The 20,800-nt window shown below is 45.9% G+C and overlaps 3 protein-coding genes and 1 long non-coding RNA gene across 4 annotated transcripts in view; 3 read left to right on the top strand and 1 right to left on the bottom strand.

Moving 5' to 3' along the window:
• The first annotated feature begins 4,046 nt into the window (after positions 1-4,046).
• oxld1 (oxidoreductase-like domain containing 1) lies at positions 4,047-6,100 on the top strand. Its single transcript, XM_079372742.1, has 2 exons — positions 4,047-4,249; positions 5,327-6,100. The coding sequence occupies exons 1-2, from the start codon at positions 4,208-4,210 to the stop codon at positions 5,729-5,731; spliced, it is 447 nt and encodes a 148-aa protein (XP_079228868.1). The 5' UTR covers positions 4,047-4,207; the 3' UTR covers positions 5,732-6,100.
• A 474-nt stretch (positions 6,101-6,574) lies between these two features.
• Positions 6,575-9,849, top strand: pde6gb (phosphodiesterase 6G, cGMP-specific, rod, gamma, paralog b). The gene is made up of 4 exons (XM_079334212.1): positions 6,575-6,938; positions 8,200-8,403; positions 8,491-8,531; positions 8,618-9,849. The coding sequence occupies exons 2-4, from the start codon at positions 8,258-8,260 to the stop codon at positions 8,692-8,694; spliced, it is 264 nt and encodes an 87-aa protein (XP_079190338.1). The 5' UTR covers positions 6,575-6,938; positions 8,200-8,257; the 3' UTR covers positions 8,695-9,849.
• Positions 9,850-10,462: 613 nt separating this feature from the next.
• On the top strand, positions 10,463-18,753 carry nploc4 (NPL4 homolog, ubiquitin recognition factor). Its single transcript, XM_079333661.1, has 17 exons — positions 10,463-10,678; positions 12,122-12,202; positions 14,232-14,341; positions 14,429-14,668; positions 14,741-14,789; positions 14,877-14,971; positions 15,063-15,186; positions 15,476-15,655; positions 15,741-15,827; positions 15,917-15,988; positions 16,071-16,197; positions 16,945-17,105; positions 17,189-17,260; positions 17,348-17,440; positions 17,537-17,653; positions 17,841-17,943; positions 18,136-18,753. Exons 1-17 carry the CDS (start codon positions 10,664-10,666, stop codon positions 18,294-18,296), a joined length of 1,887 nt encoding a protein of 628 aa, XP_079189787.1. The 5' UTR covers positions 10,463-10,663; the 3' UTR covers positions 18,297-18,753.
• Positions 18,754-19,016: 263 nt separating this feature from the next.
• Positions 19,017-20,800, bottom strand: part of LOC306817093 — a 160,747-nt gene continuing 158,963 nt past the window's right edge. The window contains exon 6 of the long non-coding RNA XR_013777973.1: positions 19,017-19,026. This is a non-coding gene — a long non-coding RNA (uncharacterized lncRNA). The remainder of the gene's footprint in view (positions 19,027-20,800) is intronic.

Genomic DNA, 20,800 nt, shown 5'->3' with positions numbered 1-20,800 from the left:
TTGTCCTGAGGAAACTCGATACAAAAAAAAAGTAAAAATCACATAAAAAATACCTTGAACTGAATTTTTAGCGTAGGAAAATTAAGTCAAATAAAAAGTATTGTGTGTCTGCTTTGGGCTTCTGTAATTTCTAATGCAGGTTTAAAAACACTTTTAGGTTCATCACTTGTTTTTTGATGAGAGATATTTTGACATTTAAAAACAGCACTGATGTGTGAAACTACTGTTCGTCATGGAAGGACCGTTTCATTTAGAAACCATGACTGATGATATTTCTGACACTGCGAGTCAAATCATATGCAAATTGATTTCCACATTCAGGGAAGAGCCGATTCTTGTGTACACAGGAAAACTAACACAGGAGAGTCTTTGAAAAAAAAAAAAATTTTTACGAGTTTGCATTGGAGTTCAGACGTCCAGGTAAAAACACATTCCAGCTGTGGTTTAGCTTCCATCCCTTCCTCTGTCTCCTCCGTGTATCACAGGTCGAATCCTTTCTGCTGCGTTATGATCATTTAAAGCATCAGCTGCTGGAAATACAGAGATATCATATAATGTACACGGACAATATGTTTAAGTAGAGAGGAACTGTCCATACAAGGTCATCATTTCATTTTGTGTTTGTTTTTACGCAGGAATAAAATATAACTGTTTTCAGTCAACTCGCTTTTCCTCTTTCTGGAACAATCAAACACATTCCTGCCAATTGTGACAGGTCGGAGTCTGGAGTGTGCGTCATATTGGACGAGTGATACGGACAGTGAAGTCTTTGTGCGCTCGGGACAAAGCTGCTGCTGTGAGCGGGGGAAGGACATCCGAGCACCTGAACGCCTCGCTGCTATACCTCTTTAAAGGGCCAGCAGGGGCCACGCTGAGCGCCATCTCTCTACACTGTGCTACTGACACAAGCACACTTTAAAAAACTAGCCAGCTGTCCCTTCAGCACGGCCTGTCAGAGTTTATAACTGCAGGCTGAATCCTTATTAAAGTGTGTGCAGTGAAACAGGGAACATTTACTCTTTCCTGTTTGAAGGAGTGGAGGTAAGCTGTTTGCTCAGCCTGTTGACACAGCTGCAGTTATTAAAAAAAAACTGTATCAGAGGTTGGTAACACGACGCCCGATAACACAAACATGCACGACCCCTCCGCTGGGAGGGAAATCCTCCTTTAACATGTTCACAAGGTCAGAGAGGACATACTTTGCATAGATGCTTCTCCAGACTGTGTTTGGGATTGCATTCCGGAGAAGTCTTTCCCATATAAAGCGGGTCAGCACAGCGATGCAGAATGTTCAACACGTCAGTGTGAAGCCTGTTTGTGTTTGCAGGTGATCAGTGAACGGAGAGCAAAACTCTGCCTCCTTTTTCTGATCATAAATCATATTTATTCATCTTTGATGCATCATAAAGCCTCAGAGAACAAAGAGCGGTCCCCACTGAAACCTTGAGATCCTGGTGAAGATGAAGTTATTCATACAGAGCAACACGGGCTCGTCGGCTCCTCGAGGAGCGGAGACGGATGGTGTCTATTTTGACTCAAAAACAAGGCAGCGAATATCAAGCACTTGTACTTTCTTTTAGCCCAGATTTTATTTATTTATTTTTATTCTCTGCTCCAAAACAGAAACCAGCAGAGACAGAATCCGGAGAGAGCGAGGGATTAGATAGATAGATAGATAGATAGATAGATAGATAGATAGATAGATAGATAGATACCCCCCCCCCCCCCCCATACAATAATCCCCACAATTGACATGCGGGATCCGAACCCAGGCAGTCCACCCTTAAAAACTTTAGCTTCTGTACATGGGGCGCATGAACCAACAACCCCCCCCCCCCCCAAAAAAAACCCCAAAACCCTCCAATGTTTAAACCAAACTTTTCCAAGACCTCCGGGAATTCTCTGAGCAGCCATGGAAGTCCTAAAGCTGGACTTCAGGGACCTCGGGGTCGTGGGAATTGTTCAAAAGCATCAAACTTTATCAAAAATAGTTTTCAGTTCCCCCTCTGAGCTCCTTTCCTTCAAGTGTTTGTCATGTGGCCTTACTTAATCTGCGAGCACAGGGCCCCTCAGGAAACGCCTGCCGGAGTCTCCACCATTTCCAAAGGAGAAGGTGTTGAGAGAAAGCTCAGCCAGCAGAGGGGCGTGTGTGTGTGTGTGTGTGTGTGTGTGTGTGTGTGTGTGCTCACATACCTGACATACTCAGAGAGATTCTCTGAGCTGACCTACACATGCAGAGCGTCTCCAGATCGTCTTCACTGTGACTTCACTCATGAACTTGTGTGCAATGATTCGGATCCTCTCGTCTACTTATTGAGCGTTTTGCATTAAGGTGCACATTCTTCGTTTTTGTTTTTCTCTCGTGTCCTCGTGCACGTTCAGACAGAAACACATAAATATGAATATACGGATGACACGTATGGTTTATCAAATCAAACCAGATGAAATTCAGCAGCATTGTTGCTCTGTATGTTTAAAACTGGGATCAAAAGGGTCATGAGAGGTCGACTTCTAAGTTTGAGGATGCTGCTCCGCCCGAACAGCTTCAAAGAGTCAACATCATTATGTCATCCCACGAGTCTAATCTGTTCTCTTTGTTGCACTTAATGTGAAATATGAACCATCGAGCACGCCTCGTGATAACCCTTTATTATCATACTGATTCAACCATTATCCCAGCAGGAGTGACACTGAATCACTGAGGCTGTTTAAACAGTGATGTGTGTGTGTGTGTGTGTGTGTTCGCTCTCCTCCCTGTGCACACAGCTTCCATCACAGTCCGTCCGCTGCTATTCACAGCCCATCGTCCTTTCAGGATGATATCGGCAGCCTTTATGTGTTTCAAATAAAAGCTCGGAGTTTCTATGCAGCGTGACCAAACCTCTCCTTGGAATAAAGTGTCTTTGTGATCGGGGGCCTCCGGTGAGACAACATGCCCCACCACACACCTGGTATCTCATGCCAGGCTGAGCAGCTGCTCTGTTTCCACGCCGGGTTACCATGGAGGTGGCTTGCAAACATTGAGGTCTAAGGGGACCTCAGAATCACACTCCTTCTCTGTGTACCAGCACACACACACACACACACACACACACACAAATCTCCTCACACTTCAGTGAACGGGTCAAATAGTTCAGAGATTGGCAGAGAACAGTACGGAAGAGTTTAACAAAACTCACGGAGAAAAACGACATCAAAAGAGGGTTTACTCTGAGAGAGAAAAGAGCTGTTGAGCTGAGTCGTGCTGACAGTCATCTAGGTCAGTAAAAGCAGCTTTTTAGAGCCTTTAATAATAGTTTCTGCTCTGGTTACATGACGACTGAAGTGTAAGGTGGCATGGTCAACATCATTATGCTTCAGTAGCAGGGGAGTGATTTAGTAAAATGACCTTTGAATCAAATATTTTCAGAGAATATGGTGTCGACATTGACATGGGTGAAGTTCCACGTTCAAGAACAAACACAAAGATGCCCTGAACACAGCAGAAACTAAACAAGTCTTTGAGTGTATCATCTGTCTGAAGTGACTTTAATGGGTGATCAGTATTTATTCTCTTTTACACCCTGAAAGATGATTATCATGATTATTATTATCATCGATACTGCATTCATCCTCTCACCTAAAGGGCGTGACACTTGTTGTATCTTATGGCTGTGAGATAACTGTGTTGGATCACTGCCTTCATCTTTACGCACGTTCAACACTGACACCTAGTGGACAGAGATCAGAATTGCAGCCTGTTTAATTTAACATTTAAAATGTACATTATATTTTTATTACTCCAAATGGTGTAACATTTATACATCTTTTCTGACTCTTTGGAAAAGTTTGAAAAAAATCAGTGCATTGAAAACTCTCTTAAATTGCACATTTGATTTCATTTGATTTTAATGTAATTTATTTAAATTGTTTATTTTATTTTATGTTCATACATCATTAAATATGCTGCTTTGATTAATATGGAAAATGTTTAAATGTTGAATAAAGATAAACACCTTATTTTTGATTGGTCGAGTTATTTTTCTGTCATCCAATCAGCGCGTCTGTTTACAGGTCAGAGTTGACAAATTCCGGAAGTGACGCAACTGGTGAGCAGAACAGTGTAACACAACCTCCAAGGTGGAAATAAATAATGTGATTATTTATCGATATTAAAAGAGAGATGTGACCCCGCAGACACGGAGCTGGACTCTGCGGGTCCTGGAGGATGTTGTCTCTGAGTCTGAGGACGTCGCTGTCTTTAAGAAAGGTAAAGAAACAAACATGGCGTCATTTTAAACACTGAGCAGAGCTCACAGCTCCACTTTCACTCTCTCTCTCTCTCTTTGACAATGTGTTGGAGGTATTTTCAGACTCTACATCATTGTGTTTAATGAACTAAACAACAAAAAGTTACCATGAAGTTGGATTTATTTCCGTTTAATTCTTCATAGATGTTGAGCATCGTTTGATCGTCGTGTGTTTGAAAGATCCTCAGGACGAATATTTGTAACTGCTGTCCTAATATTTACTTTTCAAGACAGACATGTCTGATGATTAGTTTCGGCATTGTGGTTAAAAAGTAAAAATGACATAAAGAGGCTTTCACTGAGACATTTCCTGTCTTTAAATCCTCAAAGACATCAGATAACACGGTCGCGATTTTAACCGTAACACCAGAGGTCACAGAGACAACGTGGTCCCTGTTTGGAGTTTAATTTAGCCTGCAGGTTGTAAACTAAACTAAACAGAGTTAGTCTGACACACAGTTTAACTTGACGTGAAAATGGATGTGTTATATATTTATAACTAAACATTTACATTACCTACCACCTCAATAAGGCCCAAAGAAAAAAGAGACGGTATGAAATATTTAAAAGGTTCCAGGGTAATGGACTGTTGTTTTTCAGCTCCATGGTTTTCCTCCTCCTGAGGTAACAAATGATATTCTTATAAACAGAGTAAATGCAAACCATGAGCTGGTAAATAATAACTTTATCTCTGTTGATGACGTCGTCTGTGAATAACCCATACATTACACATTTAGAATTATTGACATTAAAACCTACAGCACCTAAGTATGATGGGGTGTAGACCATTTTCAAATAACCCATCCCTCTCACTAATCTCATCATCATCACAACAGGTTTGATTGTTTTAAGTCACGTTGCATTAAAAAGGATGAAAGTATTGAATATGTGCCACCCTGGACTTTAATCAAGTCCTGTTTTGGGGTCTCTGTGAGCTTTTCCTACAAGGACGCAAACTTGATCAGAAGTTGTGGCCGATGAAACGAGAAGTGTTCCTAAAGTTGAATTTTTAACCACATCATCACGTGTTTTTCCAGCTGTGCATCCTCTCCCTGCTGAACCTGAGACATCCGCTCCATCGCTGCCCCCTGCAGTCATGGAGGCCACGCCCACAACCGGGGACTGTTCGCTGCCTCTCTACGCGAACAGATTCGCCTCCTCCTCCTCCTCCTGCTGCCACACTCACCGACTCGGCTGAGTGCACTGAGCCAGAACCGAGCCGCGTCCCCTCCACGTGGACTCCAGAGCAGGGTCCCCCGCCTGCTCCCACTCACTGCTGCATGAGTGGCTGTCATAACTGCGTGTGGATCGAACATGCAGATCAGCTGCTGGAGTACTACACGGACGGAGGGGAGCGGGCGCTCGCTGCTATCGAGGAGAACGTCCTGGATGAGAACCTGAAAACCTATCTGAAGATGGAGATTAGACTCTTGAAAAAATAAACCACTGATGACTTTTTAAAAGTCATGGAAGTGTCGTCCATCACTTATTTATTTGAAGGCGTGAAGGAAAGTATGCACATCTTAAATCACGGTAATAAACCTTGAGTTGCTTAAACACACACATGGAGTGTACGAGTGTCGGGACAGGCTGCAGGGGTTTGAGGTGTTTTAGCATGTGTTCGTCATATTCTGTGTGAGTCCATTCATTTTAAAGCACTTTATCACATTTCTTTTATTTATCAGTTTGAACTGAGCGGTTAAAGTATATTTTTATGTGACTGATCCTTGTTAGATTCTAACAGTGTTCTTTTATGTATTTCAGATTTTTTTTGCGAGATAAATAAAAGTCTGTCTCCAAAATGGTACAAACCATTTGTCTCTTGGTGTATGTTCAGTGCAGTGAATGGCCACTAGAGGGCGCCAGATATACCCAAAAACTGCTCCTCGACTCTTTACTTAAAGTCCCTTCAAACTTCCAGAAAGTTCCTGATGTGGAATTTTCCACTCGGACTTCGTTTGGAGTTTCTCCCTCCAGACCTCGTGTGTGTGTTTGACGTCCCCCAGCAGTCTGAGCCGGATCTCACTGACTCGGCACAGTGACGTCATTCCGTCTCCTCACATGTTGTGTGACATATTCACAAACGTAACTTGAAGCTTCACCTGAGCACGTCGCGCAGGGAAATCCAGAGACAGGGTGATATGTTTGCATCAGTGGTATACATCTCTGTGGTTGTTATTCCTCCATCTGTGAAACTGCATCGTTCAACACCTTCAGTGTACCTTTTTAAAAAGGACCATGCAGCTCTTCAAGACCCCAATCCTCCTCCAGCAGATTCCAGGAGACTCCTGTGATCTGAACTCAAGTGCACACACATGCTGGAAGCAGGTTAACATTGCGTTATAAATAAGGATGCGTTCATGAGACCAGCCAACGCATCTCACAGAGTGCAGTGATGCGTTCAAGGTCCCAAATTCTGCCAAACAAAGTACCTTCATAAAGAATTCGCCGTGTAAACAACACAAGAGATGTTAGTCATCCCTAAACCGTGACCTTCGTTGAGCCTGTACCTGTAAACTGTGACGTCAGAGCAGAGGGGGCGGAGCTTTGGTTCACTTTATAAGAGATGATGTAAACCGCCGCTGGCCCTCACAGTGAGCTTCGCGTTTATTTCCTCCACTCGTCTGGCCGTCCTTCACCCATCAGCTGGTGAGTAGATCCTCTGCTACATCACACACACACCTACACTCACCCACACACACACACACACCTACACTCACCCACACACACACCTACACACACGCACCTACACTTACCAACAGCGCTGCTGTTAGTGAGATACTTTGAAGTTCATATCGTAGAGGTCAGCGATGTGATGGTTTTTTATTTTAATCTTGATGCTGTCATTCTGGAGATCCATGGAAGTGAGAGGAAACGATGCATCTTAATTTGCTCATATTTCAGATAAAATGATCCCACATCTACTCAGATCCCAAACTGTGGGAAAGACGGTCAACTCTAATGAGGTTTATTTTTCACATCATGAAATTTTAAATTGACTAATACCACAAGAAAATGAATAAAATGGAACTTTTGAGCATCCAAAACAAAGAAAGCATTTCAAAGATAAAGGATAGATAGATAGATAGATAGATAGATACTTTATTGATCCTGAGGGAAATTCCAGGCATCCAGTAGCAGTATACAGACAGGCAGGACACAAGACATTAGTTTCAAATTAGTTAGTTACAAATATGATCATCAGTAAATGGTGTCATGTGACTGGTAGGTCAACAAAAGAAAGTTGTACGAAGTCATGCAGAGGTTTGTTGTCTAATGTGAGGAAACGGAGGATTTGATTGACAGGCTGCGACTGTAACACCGTCTTTGTCTTTGTCTGATTGGATTGATGACTGAGACCCTCACTGCATGCTCAGCAGATCTGTTGTCCTTGTTCTAACGAGATTACACCTGGACGGGGAGAATTTATTATCTTGAGCCGGGGATTATGGGAAATCTGGGTCGTTCTCACTGCACAGGTGGCCAGGTGGTCAATCAGAGAGAAATATGAGTGTACATCCATCCTGATGCTCGTCAGATCAGTAAGAAGGATTAAGATCTGTGACGTCAGCCAGAGGTGACCGAGGCTGAAACATGAAATGAATGAACTCTACTGTACTCTCCATCTTCTGTCATCACGGGACAACAACTGAATTTCAAAGCCCCGCCTACCTTCTCTGGTCCAATCAGATCCAGAGCATTCAGGAGCAGAATCTAAAGTTAGAAGGAGGACATACTGGCTGCTGCATTGTTGTTTCCTTCATGATCACAGAGGAAGAGAGCAGCTCTCTGATTGGTCCCTTACATTTAAAGAGAATAAGACAAACCTCTTCTGTTTGAAGTGTCTCTAACATCACATCTCTTTGACATGCCTCACTTCATTTCTTTTCTCCTTTTCTGAAATATACAGACTTCACCAGAGAGGCATCTTTTAAGGCTCGACGCTTCTGTCATAACGACCGCTCAAAATGAATCTTGAGCCTCACAAGATTGAGATCAAATCGGCCACCCGTGTCACGGGAGGCCCCGCCACCCCACGCAAGGGCCCACCCAAGTTTAAGCAGAGGCAGACCCGCCAGTTCAAGAGCAAGCCTCCTAAGAAGGGAATCCAGGGGTATGCCTTAAAGAGCGCACAGTTTGACCTCCAAGGTGTCCTATGAAAGGTCACAAATGTTGAGTGACCTTGTTTTGTCCTTTGCAGTTTTGGTGATGATATCCCGGGGATGGAGGGCTTAGGCACAGGTGAGTTCACATCTTGAATGTGTTTTAATTTACTCTCAGCTCTGCAGGAGTCTGACTGGCATTATAACGTGTTTGTGTTTCTGCAGACATCACGGTCATCTGCCCCTGGGAGGCCTTCAATCACCTGGAGCTGCACGAGCTGGCTCAGTACGGCATCATCTGAGCCCTTTCCCGATCCTCCGAGGATGACAGGCCACCTCCCGACGCTTCACACCATCTGCCTCGGGCCTCACCTCTCGGCTTCAAATCGAAAAACAAAACAAAACGCAGAAACAAATTACCACCATAAAATGTAACAAACAAAAAAAAAAGAGGAAAAAAAAAATGCTAAAACATCTCCAAAAAAAATTTCATCCTGTCATTGTCTCTGGATCTTTCTTCTGATTCTGCATTTTCACATAAAAAAAAAAAAAATCTGCTAATTTTTAGGATCTTTGGTTTTCATCTGCACACTTACTTCGAGCTATCAGCGTCTTTTTCCTCTTCTCTTCTTTTCTCTTCTTCCATCTTTTACAACATACAGTACGTAAGCAGAGAAAGCCTCACGTTGAGTTTAAGTGACGAACCCGTGCAGAGGTTGGGTTCCCTCTTCATGTGCTCTGAGGGTCTCTTTAACCACCTCCGAGACTTTAAAAGAACTGATTCTGTAGAGAGTGGACAGCAGCTGGACATGGCAGCAACAACATTCATAAAAGACAAAAGATCATGTCCATAAAGTGTCTTCCATCATTACCTGAAAGTCTGATGTGTGGAGAGATGTTCGTAGACTCAGCAGAGAGTTAAGGTCTTTTCTTGTCATAGAAACTAAAATGTGGCAGGTTTGTGATACTGCAGCTGTCCAGCAGGGGGAGCTCTGAAACGTTTTGCATAGGTCAGGTGTCCATTCCATCTCCTAAACTTTAACACAGCAATATGTGACCCTGTGGTTAACACACGTTTTCACTCTTCTGTTCTCATCTTGTTGACGTTTTTATTTAATCCTATCTTTCATCCATAATTCATTGTTCAACATTTTTGATTTGATCATTATCTCACTTCTATTACGTCTGTCAGAAAATTTTTATTCTGTTCTGATCCAGAGATTGAAGTTTTTATTTTCTTAATCACACTTGTATAAATCTTTTGTAAATTCATCTTTAAGGTATTGTTCCTTTTTTTTTAGATTTATGTAAAAATCTCAATTTACTGCTGGATTCATCTGAAGTTTATGTTCCCAGTAACAGATGGCAGATGGATGTTTCAGTGTACTGGTTTTCTAACTGGTGTGTAATGGAGCGCTGTCCTCTCTACAGGATGAGTGAAAAATAAAATATAAAAAGAGGAAATAGAAGATGATTTGTGTTTTTTCTACAGAAGTAAAGCTGAACGAGTATCTATCTATCTATCTATCTATCTATCTATCTATCTATCTATCTATCTATCTATCCATCCATCCATCCATCCATCCATCCATCCATCCATCCATCCATCCATCCATCCATCCATCCATCTATCTATCTATCTATCTATCATCTATCCATCTATCTATCTATCTATCATCTATCTATCTATCTATCTATCTATCTATCTATCTATCTATCTATCATCTATCTATCTATCTATCTGTCTGTCTATCTATCTATCATCTATCTATCTATCTATCTATCTATCTATCTATCTATCATCTATCCATCTATCTATCTATCTATCTATCATCTATCCATCTATCTATCTATCTGTCTGTCTGTCTGTCTGTCTGTCTGTCTGTCTGTCTGTCTGTCTGTCTGTCTCTCTCTCTCTCTCTCTGTCTGTCTGTCTGTCTCTCTGTCTGTCTGTCTGTCTGTCTCTCTGTCTGTCTGTATTCTTCTTTACTTTTATTACTTTGTTTATTTGTCAAAAGTGACACTTTGATTTTAAGCGGAACCTTTTGTTTTAATAGTTTGTTTCTGCCGTGTTCGGTTTGGTGTGGGACCGGTGGGAAGGCGACCGGTCACTAATGTCTGCAACACCCGGTGTTTGAGTTGTGGGATGGAGTTTCGTTGACAGGCAGTTTTCCAAAGCTACGTGAATTGTTATTATTGTGTTTTTTTTTAATTGGTGCGTGTGTCTCTGCACACAGAGGTCTCTACAGGCAGCAGACTCCCCGGAGCGTCATGGACGACATTCTAGTGAGTATACAGCCCGGTTCTTTTAACGGGGGTCGACGCGGCTAACGTCAGCTAGCATCGTTAGCTGAAGTCCGGAGTGATGAGGCAGCAGAATTAGCAGCTAACGTTAGCATCGTAGCGGCCTGTCGAGCTAACCGGCTAATCTTAGCTAAACTGATCCGAATAAAAAGAGGCATCCTCGGCTAACGGAAGAGCTGATTAACCGGCACAAATAAAATAAATAAATATCCAGGTCATGATCCGAACATGAGCTGGATTATTCTGAATGAACATTTAACGGAAGTAGATTTAATATTAAAGTGATGTTTTGTTGACTTGATTTAAACCTCTCTTTTTTTTTAGCTGTGACGGATTAAGTCGATGTTTTTGTTGTTTCACATTTAAGCAGCTATTTAAAAAAACCTTCAGAGTTTGACAACACTTTGAATAATGAAGCTAAAGCTGACTTTACTTTTCTGCAGTGTCATTGCTGTCACAACATCCTGAAACTGTAATAAATAGAAGAGGAGAAGAAGAAGGGGGTCACTGTCATGGCTCACATTTAATTTAGATAACTGGGTTTCTATAACACTTAAACAGATGTTTATAATGACCCACATGATCAGTCAGGCCAAACATGAGCTGGTTCATCAATTATGTATTTGTTTGTGTTTATCTGTGTAATCACAGGGAGGCATTAAGGCTGATAAGAACTATTCTGTTTTATTTAGTTTTATTTGAGACTCCCTGACATGAACCACCTTCAAGAAATCTTTAAAAACTCTTCTCTTCAACATCACCTAAATCACTAACTCCCATCCTCCCCCTTACATTGATAGTTAATGTTTTATTTATTGGTTGTTGTTTGTTTATTTTGTCAAAGCGCCTTTTGGTATTTAGAGAAGTGCTTTATAGAATCAATGTAGTATTTTTATTATTTATTAATCCTTGAGGGAAATTCTAGTTTACACCCTGTTATTTAGGAACATGCTTCTCACACACATGCACAATCAGGGAGCGCACCAGAGTGGGTGAGGGTTCGGTGCCTTGCTCAAGGGCTAGGGATATAAAGATTGACCGTGAGGCAGTTAAGAATCGATTTTAAAGGTGTCAAGGTTCGAATCCCTGGTCCGCTTTGTTAACCATGACCACGTTTAGTTGTCTTTGACAAACGGCCACCTCACACAGGAATCAAAAAGATCAAAACAGGCAGATTTAAAGCCATAAAGGAAAACAATTAAAGAAGAATAAAGATTCAATGAAAGTCAACAGGTGATGACGATGACATCACAACAGGTGACGCTGCATTCCTGCTCTTACAAACATCTCTGCCTCTTCAGTCATATTCTCAAAGCGTCATTAGATGCTTCTTTCAGTTTCCTCCACTCATTCGGTTACGATGAGGCATCTCGTAGCTACCTGAGCACTGACTTCAGTTTGTGTTTTTTTTTTTGTCTTTGTTAGATCGTCAGGGTGCAATCCCCAGATGGGATGAGGAAAATCGCTTCCACCAAGAGGGAGACGGCGTCTGCATTTCTGAAGAAGGTAACGTGTTTCAAACTTCAAGTCAGGGTTCAGAAAAGCCGTTTGACGTTTCTGATGCTGCCAGTGCTCACACATCTGATCTTCTAAAACTTCCTGGGATTATTTTTTGCTGAACACACAAACAGGGGTTTTCAGACCTTTCCAGGTTGTGACACCCCCCCCCCCCCCCCCCCAGGATAAGGGTTTCAGAGACTTGGGACCCGTACTGCCCCCTTAGCTGCGCCTTTTTGTGGCTTGCAACATCGAAAGGTCTCGACCGACTTTGGGAACGGCTGATGTACCCAAACAAGTCCAATCACTTTAAAATGGAGGTCGTCAAAGTGAGCCTGACTTTCATTCTGTGATCCAAACGACACAATACTTCACTTCAGTAGTCAACAAAATATCAAAATCAATAAAAACGATAGATTTCGGGTCATAATGACTTAAATCCAAAGCTGGAGGGATAGGTAAAGATGCTGTGGTCCTTTAAATTTACAGGTCGTCTTATTGGTGGCTTCTAAAGATGCGAGGGTCAAACAAACAGAGGAGACTTTATATGCGTCAGATTAAGACTGTTTGATTGCACTTTTTGGGCTTTTTATTCCGAAGAGAAAAGGATAGAGTCAGAGAGAGAGGAACAGAGCCACAGGGTTGGATTTGAACCCAGGCGCTCGGCTCCCTGGAAAAAAGACTTTTCTTATTAAATTTGTTCCTGTGGCAGCAGAGAGAATCACTCCCATGATTCCCCGCCAGCCCTGGATGAGCGTTGATCACCTACATTTGATTTCACCTCTGCTGCTCACCCAGTCTGTTTCCGAGCCCGGCCCTGGAGAGAAAAGCACATCCAGTTAGTAATCGAGCATCAGTTTGGCTCCAGCCGTCGTCGAGTCATACTCGAGCACTCAGACATCCTTTTGCCTCATTAAAAGCCTAAAATAAACCTCGTCTTCCAGCAGAGCTCTGCAGCAGCTCCTCATTAAAAATACATCGAGGCAGGATGGTGGAGCCTGCAGATCAATGAGTCGTTTCCAGTGTGTGCTGACGTGCAGCCAGCTACGGTTGAAATAGAAAAGCTTGGCTGTGAGGAGGACGGTGCAGCGACAGTCTGAGCCCTCAAGTGTTGTTTTTTTATTCTGCTGCTGAGACAGAATAAAAGGAGCTCAAAGTGACATTAGACATCCTCCAGTGCACACTGACAATATGTCTCACTGTCAGAGGCGTACGTGCGTCTTCACTGCATGGTTAGACGTCACAGGATCAATCCAGCACAGTTGAAGTACACCTCGAGTGATGAAATGCAGACGGGGACAGACAGCGAGCTCGAGGGAGAGGAGCGGTGTGGGAGACTGGGCTCGTGTGCCGGGCTCAGAGAGCTCTGACACAGCCCGCTCTGACACAGCCCGCTTTGCTTTGACTTCCTCTGGTGCCAAGAGGATCTGAGCTAATCTGCTTTGTCGGCTTGACTGGATCTTATTTAACAGGTGACGCTTTTTACACTCGAGTCTTTTCAGTCGTAGGTGTGGAGCTGCAGTTTTCCAGAGCAGAGCACATACTACTGATACAAGAGACGCTGGAACCTGGAAGTTCATCGCACCAGGGTTTCCTGCAGCCATTTTATAGTTTAGCAAGAGTTCAGGATGCTCCGTTCGGATTAAAGCCCGATGGTTTGGGGCCGCATGAGATCCGCTTTCCTCCTCTTCATCTCACCGTGTCTGACGTGTCTTAAATATTTAGTGTCTGAAGTTAGGCCCCACCCCCGCCGACAAGCCAGCTACCACAGGGGTGGCTGTGGCTCAGAGGTTAGAGTCAGTCGATGCTCAACTGGAAGGTCGCGGGTTCGATCCCCAGCTTCAGTATCCACGTCAGATGTGTCCTCCGGCACCACGTTGCTCCGGCTGTCTGTCGTGTGAATGGACTGACTGATGGTCACAGCAGCCTCATGTGACCTTTAACCTTTACTGGTGGATTTCCTGCTTAGTCTTTTTTTTGGTTGGTTGATCCGGTTCTGTGTCCCGCTCTAATCACTTCCCTGTTATTTGTGTCTCAGGTGGGCAAAGAGTTTGGGTTCAGTTCCAACGGGTTTTCTATTTACCTGAATCGCAACAAGACCGGAGAGATCCTTTCCCAGAACAAAACTTTGAGTCTGCTAAAGATCAAGTAAGTCCCGTCTGCAGCTCCGACCCACAGTGAGTGAATCCAGTGAAGACGCTTTCCTTCAGTTTCATCCTCTGTTCTCCATCGCAGGCATGGCGACATGCTGTATCTGTACCCGTCAGGGGCCTCGTCCTCCTCCTCCTCCTCTGCAGAGGTGATGGACACAGCCACCCCGCACTCCTCTTCATCACTACCATCCATCTCGTCCTCCTCCTCGTCCTCCTCCATGATCCCCCGCTCCTTCTCAGCGCCCCAGGTCCAGGAGGACGAGATCGATCAGTATCTGGCCAAGCAAGACGGCAAGATCTACAGGAACAAAGATCCACAACTGTAAGAAGATGACTCACTGCAGACTTTAAAGTGAGATATGACAGACGGCTGATGATTCTCTTCTCGTTGCAGATGTCGCCATGGTGCCCTTGGAAAATGCGTGCACTGTGTACCATTAGAGGTAGGAAAACCCAATCTTTTGTTTGATTCCTTGAATGCATCCTAAGTGAGGATGAGTCAGACTTTAACCTCTCCTTCCTCACTGCAGCCTTTTGACGAAGACTACCTGAATCACCTCGACCCACCAGTAAAGCACATGTCATTCCACGCGTACATTCGCAAGCTGACCGGTGGAGCCGATAAGTGAGGAACTCTGACGTCTCTGCACCGACTCTAGATGTATGTATTTGTGTGAGTTCTGAGGTTTTTTTTTTCTCGTTTTCTTCTCCTGCAGAGGGAAGTTTGCAGCTTTGGAGAACATCAGCTGTAAAATTAAGTCCGGCTGCGAGGGCCACCCCCCCTGGCCTGAGGGGATCTGCACCAAGTGTCAGCCCAGTGCCATCACACTGAACAGACAGGTGGGTTCCTCTGTCCTCATTCAACACCTCTGCTGGAGCGCTCCAAATGGGTTTGGATCTCGCCGACACTTTTTGAAGGTCGCGGCCTCAAAGTGTTTCCCCCTCTTGGCGGACTCCAGATTTTAAATCGACTCCGGTCAATGCTTTCTTTTCCCGTCGTTGATTTAAAGGAAGAGTCCGTCTGCGAGGTGAAACCCCCCCGGTCCGTGTCCGCGTGGAGCCCTTCTCGCTGCTCCGTGATTAAAGAAATAAACCTGCATGACTCGAGGCTCCGCTCTTCTTTTTCCAGAAATACAGACACGTGGACAACATCATGTTTGAGAACCACACCATCGCCGACCGCTTCCTGGACTTCTGGAGGAAGACGGGCAGTCAGAGGATGGGCTACTTGTACGGCAAGTACACCGAGCACACGGACATCCCTCTGGGCATCCGGGCCGAGGTGGCCGCCATCTACGAGCCTCCACAGGTGACGCATGGCATCCTCCAGCCTGTTTGATAATAACTCACAGTAACTTTGTTCAGATGTTCAACGTGTCCATGCTGTGTTTCAGAACGCCACGCAGAACAGCCTGGAGCTGGTGGACGATCCCAAAGCCGCAGCTGTGGATGAAATCGCTGCCAAACTGGGCCTGTGCAAGGTCAGCTGACCTTTCCTGTGTGTGATGAATTCTGTTTCCTTTTCTTTGGGTGGGAACGTTTGAACACTTTTCTTCCCTCCGGTCTCCAGGTGGGCTGGATCTTTACAGACCTGCTCTCTGAGGACACGAGGATAGGAACTGTCCGCTACACCAGAAACCACGTGAGCACGCTTGTTACTTCAGACTGAAGCGTTTTCGTCTCTGCTGCTCACGCACGTTTCTAACGTCTCCACCTCTTGTTAGGAATCGCACTATCTGAGCGCCGAGGAGTGCATCACGGCAGGATACTTCCAGAATCATCACTCGAACCCCTGCAGGCTCTCTCGAGACGGCCAGTTCGGCTCCAAATTTGTGACAGTGGTGGCGACGGGTACGTGTGTGTTCACAGTTCACAGTGTGTCTTTAAGTGCAGCTCAGGATGTGGATGTGTTTTTAGATGTAGATGTGCCCCCCCCCCCCCCCCCCCCCCCCGGCCCCCCGACCAGCATTCGTACATGTGTTCAAGAAGAGCACAAACGTGACCTCACCCTCCTGTTATTTGCATTAATGAGGCAGCCGAGGCTGATGTCGTCATGGCAACACGTGTTATGCCAACAGCCTGAAGTCCATCTGTTTCACTTTCCAACGTGCAGAGAGCAAAGTCGGGCTGCAAATCGATTTTCATTTGTGAGGCTGAAAGGGGTTCAAAGGTCGAGGCTCGGTGCCAGACCACACTAACCAAGACCAGAGACCAGAGGCCTGAGACCTGAGACCTGAGACCAGAGTGCTGTGAGGCCTGAGACCAGAGTGCTCTGAGGCCCAGTTATTCAGGGGTCGAGACCGAGGCCGGGCGAGACAGACAGAGAAATCCTCGTCTTGTGTGCAGCGGGCGCGTCCCTCACTCAGACCGTAACGCCGGAAAGGTCGCAGCGAATAAGTCCGCCCCATCTGAGACCGGCACCAGGCCGAGTTCAAACGTGTGATCATTGTGAGATCTAACCGACGTCTCTCTCTCCTGCAGAGCATCAAAAGGCAACACGTATGCGTCGGGTGGTTAGATGGCGAGGGGTTGTGGGCGGGGCTCTGCTCCACGCTGGCTGGTGATGAATAAACTGTCTGTCTGTGTGTGTGTCTTCAGGCGGTCCAGATAACCAGGTACACTTTGAGGGGTATCAGGTGTCCAATCAGTGCATGGCTTTGGTACGAGACGAGTGCCTACTGCCCTGCAAAGACGCTCCGGAGCTGGGCTACGTGAAGGAGTCGTGTCCCGAGCAGTACGTCCCCGACGTCTTCTACAAGGTGAGGACGAGCCGTCACTCGAGCGTGCATGACAAACACGAGTTAGATCCTGACCACGTCTTTGTCTCCTTCCGTCCAAAAAGGACAAAGACAAATTTGGGAATGACATCACGTTTCTGGCCCGGCCTCTCCCCGTGGAGTATCTGATCATCGATGTGAGTGACACCCGGCTTCCTCTGCATTTTTTTTTTCTTTTTCTACACACTCTGACTGAATCCGTCGCTTTCTCTCGTCTCGTGCAGATAACCACCACGTTTCCAAAAGACCCCCAGTACACCTTCTGTTCCACGCAGCGCTTCCCCATCGAGAACCGCGACATCCTGGGAGAGACGCAGGTACGAGCTTCCTGCTGCTCCAAACACTTTGACGCCGCCTCGGAGGTCTGAGACGTGCGTGCTCTGACTCTCTTCCTGTTTGTCCCGTGTCTGCAGGACTTCCACAGTTTAGCCACATACTTGTCCCAGTGCACCTCCACGGCATTCCTGGACATCGTGTCAGACTTCCACCTGCTCCTCTTCCTCGTCACCAACGAAGTCATGCCTCTAAGGGTGAGTGAACGGGACCGCGTGCTTTCTCCCGTCTGGAGCTGCTGATCAGTGAGAGCATGTTTCATCTCTCTGTTTCCTGTTTGGAAACGTCTTAGATGGATGAAGGATGTTTGTCTGTGTTCCACATGGTGTGTTCAGCGTGGTTCTGATCCGTGTGACGTCGCTGACGTTCTCTTTGTTTCTGCAGGACAGCATCGGGCTGCTCTTGGACGCCGTGAGGACTTCTAACGAGGATCTGGCTCAGACCTGGAAGAAGTCGGAGCAGTGGGCCACGATCGAGCAGCTGTGCAGTAAGTCCGTCTGCCTCGCCTCGTCCTTTCTCAGTCTGTGCAACGTAGTGAATACCCCGTCGATTCATTTCTCCTGTGTGGTTACCATGACGACCGTCGTCTTGTCCGGGCCAGACGTTTAAATTTGATTTGCTGCCGCATTGTGTTCCTTCTGGTGGTCTTACCCGCTGTGATCTGGTTTGGTCCCTCCAGGTACGGTGGGCGGACAGCCCTCCAGCTCTCTGGGTTACGGGGCCATGGGGGGCCCCTCGGCCCCCGCCTCCTCCTCGGCCATGTGGTCCTGCCTGCACTGCACCTTCATGAACCAGCCTGGCACAGAGCACTGTGAGATGTGCAGCCTGCCCCGCAGTTAAACCCCCGCCCCGCCCACACGCCCTGGTTCGACCCCGCCCAGCCCGACATCACTGCACCAGGACCAGCTGCGAGACGTGGACGCCCTTCTTTTTTTTTTTTTTTTTTTTTTTTTTTTTGTCCTCAGTCGTCCCCGGCGCGTCGGAGGGACGCACTCGTTTACACCACACGAATGAGTAAATCAGATCTCAGCAGACTTGGTTATTTCTTTCTTTTCTGCACCCTTCCTCACAGCCACTCGTCTGCGGGGAGGTCGGTTAAGGTAAAGCACTTTTGGCTGAGGCTCCGCCCCCAACCCTAGAATAATCAACGCCCCCCTTCCTCAAATAACTCCTGCTGTGACTCAGGACGACGGCAAAGACTCAAACGTTTGGATGTTCTCTCACATCAGTGCCCCTCTCTCACTCTCACCACGTCTTCTGGAAAATGTTGCTGTGTATAAATATGTTTGAGGAATGACACTGTTATTTAATTAAGCTTCTTTTTTTCTTTTTTTTTTTATCTGATTGTAGCGACACCTCAACGTTTTGAATCTTCAGCGTGGATTCTACTCAGTCAGGTGTTTCGACTTCTCTCCGACGAGCCCTTCAAAGTACAATCATCGCTCAAATCTCCGACCTGGAATCCTCTCAGGAGCTCCGGAGTCCACTTTGTATTTTCAGTATTAATTTTACTTTCCGAGTCGGTTTGACTCTCGAGCCTCCGGCGACGGCTCGACCCGTGTCCCGTCGACTCGTCGTGCTCCTCCCGGTTTGTTGGATTTGGTAGCTTTAGGATCGGATGCTTTGAACCGGAGCAGGCGGGATATGTAGCAGCTGCTTCGTGGTCATTATCGTCGGCTCGCGAGGTGCTTCTAGAAAACGACTGGTGCTGTGAAAGCGTGATCAGTAAAGTCCGGTTTGGTTCTGTACGGTAGACTTTGAACTCGCCAGCCGCCCCCCCTTTACACGTCGGAGTAGCGTGACATCGTGTAGACCGCCAATATAATCCAAGAAGAAGAAGAAGAAGGTGACACTAAAGAAAAACAACGTCGAAGCCTCAAAGTGTCTCCGAGCGTCTCCAGAACTTTCCTGTGGTTCTGACAGTCATTGATGATCTCAGCCGAGCAAGGGATTAACCCTTTAACGTCCTCAGTCAGCAGAGGTCACGCTGCAGACGTCGCTCATCTTTCATCTGTCTGTCGGGACCGAAACGTCACTTCCTGTCCGACCGTCTCGGCGTCGTCACGTCTGGCAGGAGTGAAAACAAAGAGTTTAAGTTTGAGACGCTCGTAACCATGGTGATTCACATCCAGGGCGGCGCTTCACAGCTCTGACAGTGTGTTGTTTTTTTTTAAGCATCACCTGCACAGCAGATGGAAATCTGTCCGATGGTTTTGATTCATGTGACCGAGACGCTCCGGCGTGTCTTGAACGCGTTTGCAGGTTTTTCTCAACTTAAAAAAACTTTGAGTTCAGAGATTTCACCACGTTTCAGGATCGGCGCGCTCGCTCGCTGCTGACTGACGCACACTCTTAACGTCCTCGGGTCTTTGATGGCCGGCTGATGTTTCACACTGCTCCGACCTCTTGAGGTCAGAGGTCGAGTGGCAGACTGAGACGTGTGCTGCAGAGCTCGACTGATGCCGTTGATGAAGTGAGAAATGATTTTTACCTTTTAGTTTGAAAGTGCTCAAAATAAGTTTTTTCTTTTTTTTTTTTTGCCGTTTAATATTCCCCCCCCCCCCCCCCCCCCTCCCCCCCCCTCGTGTGAATTCTCAAGAGCGATTAATCTGATGTCATGCTAACGGACGCCAGTGACCTTTTTCCTTTTCTATTGATCCGGGGGCCGTTTGCTGAGCAAGCATGCTCTTGGAGTTCCAGCAGGTCCTCGCTCTCCTCTGAGCTAACTGAGGATTCTGGGAGTTGTATGCTGTTGACCTGGATTTGAAACAAAAATAAAAAAAACTCAAAAACAGCAAAGAATTCCTTTTTTGGAGCAACGCTGTGTGTGTGTGTGTGTTTTGTGTATGTGTCTGGTCCAACCCCCCCCCAATGATGAGAAAAGTCCATCCTCTCAGTCTTCTGCCTGCTCAAACAGGCCGTTTGGAGATGTTCCCTTCATGACATCACAAAGGGCAGTAGCCCCTCCCCCAGGTGGGTGACACTCCCACAGCTAGGTGTTTGTTCTGCCCTCTGAGTCTGCCTTCTCACCGTAAACAATAGGACATGGAGCCAGAAAGCAGCGAGTACACCCGAGCCCTTCCAGAGAGGGGGCGTGGTCAGACACAGCTCATTTACATATTTAAAGCTACAGACACAGAAACAGCCTGTTCTGAGCAGGGCTGAAATAGAGGGGTTTATAGACATGATCAAATACAGGATCAGAGTGGATTTACAACAACACACTTCACACACATGTTGAAGAGGAGCTCTGAGACCTGGTTTTGGGGGGAGGGGTTCGATTTCCTTCATAATCAAGCGTTAACAAACGCTCAGAGCAGGTAGTGTCGGGTGTCTCCTCAGCA

The sequence above is a fragment of the Symphodus melops genome (genome assembly GCF_947650265.1).
Source record: "Symphodus melops genome assembly, chromosome: 21".
In the NCBI taxonomy this organism is placed as follows: Eukaryota; Metazoa; Chordata; class Actinopteri; order Labriformes; family Labridae; genus Symphodus; species Symphodus melops.
The sequence above is the reverse complement of the archived record's forward strand: the minus strand, read 5'-3'. Positions and strand labels throughout refer to the sequence as shown.

Coding starts and splice junctions, on each gene's coding strand:
- oxld1 (XM_079372742.1), top strand. CDS start 4,208: ATGTTGTCTCTGAGTCTGAGGACGTCGCTGTCTTTAAGAAAG. Junction 4,250..5,326: donor CGTCGCTGTCTTTAAGAAAG/GTAAAGAAACAA, acceptor GTGTTTTTCCAG/CTGTGCATCCTCTCCCTGCT.
- pde6gb (XM_079334212.1), top strand. CDS start 8,258: ATGAATCTTGAGCCTCACAAGATTGAGATCAAATCGGCCACCCGTGTC. Junction 8,404..8,490: donor CCTAAGAAGGGAATCCAGGG/GTATGCCTTAAA, acceptor TGTCCTTTGCAG/TTTTGGTGATGATATCCCGG. Junction 8,532..8,617: donor GATGGAGGGCTTAGGCACAG/GTGAGTTCACAT, acceptor GTGTTTCTGCAG/ACATCACGGTCATCTGCCCC.
- nploc4 (XM_079333661.1), top strand. Junction 15,656..15,740: donor CCATCTACGAGCCTCCACAG/GTGACGCATGGC, acceptor GCTGTGTTTCAG/AACGCCACGCAGAACAGCCT. Junction 17,654..17,840: donor ACGAAGTCATGCCTCTAAGG/GTGAGTGAACGG, acceptor TTGTTTCTGCAG/GACAGCATCGGGCTGCTCTT.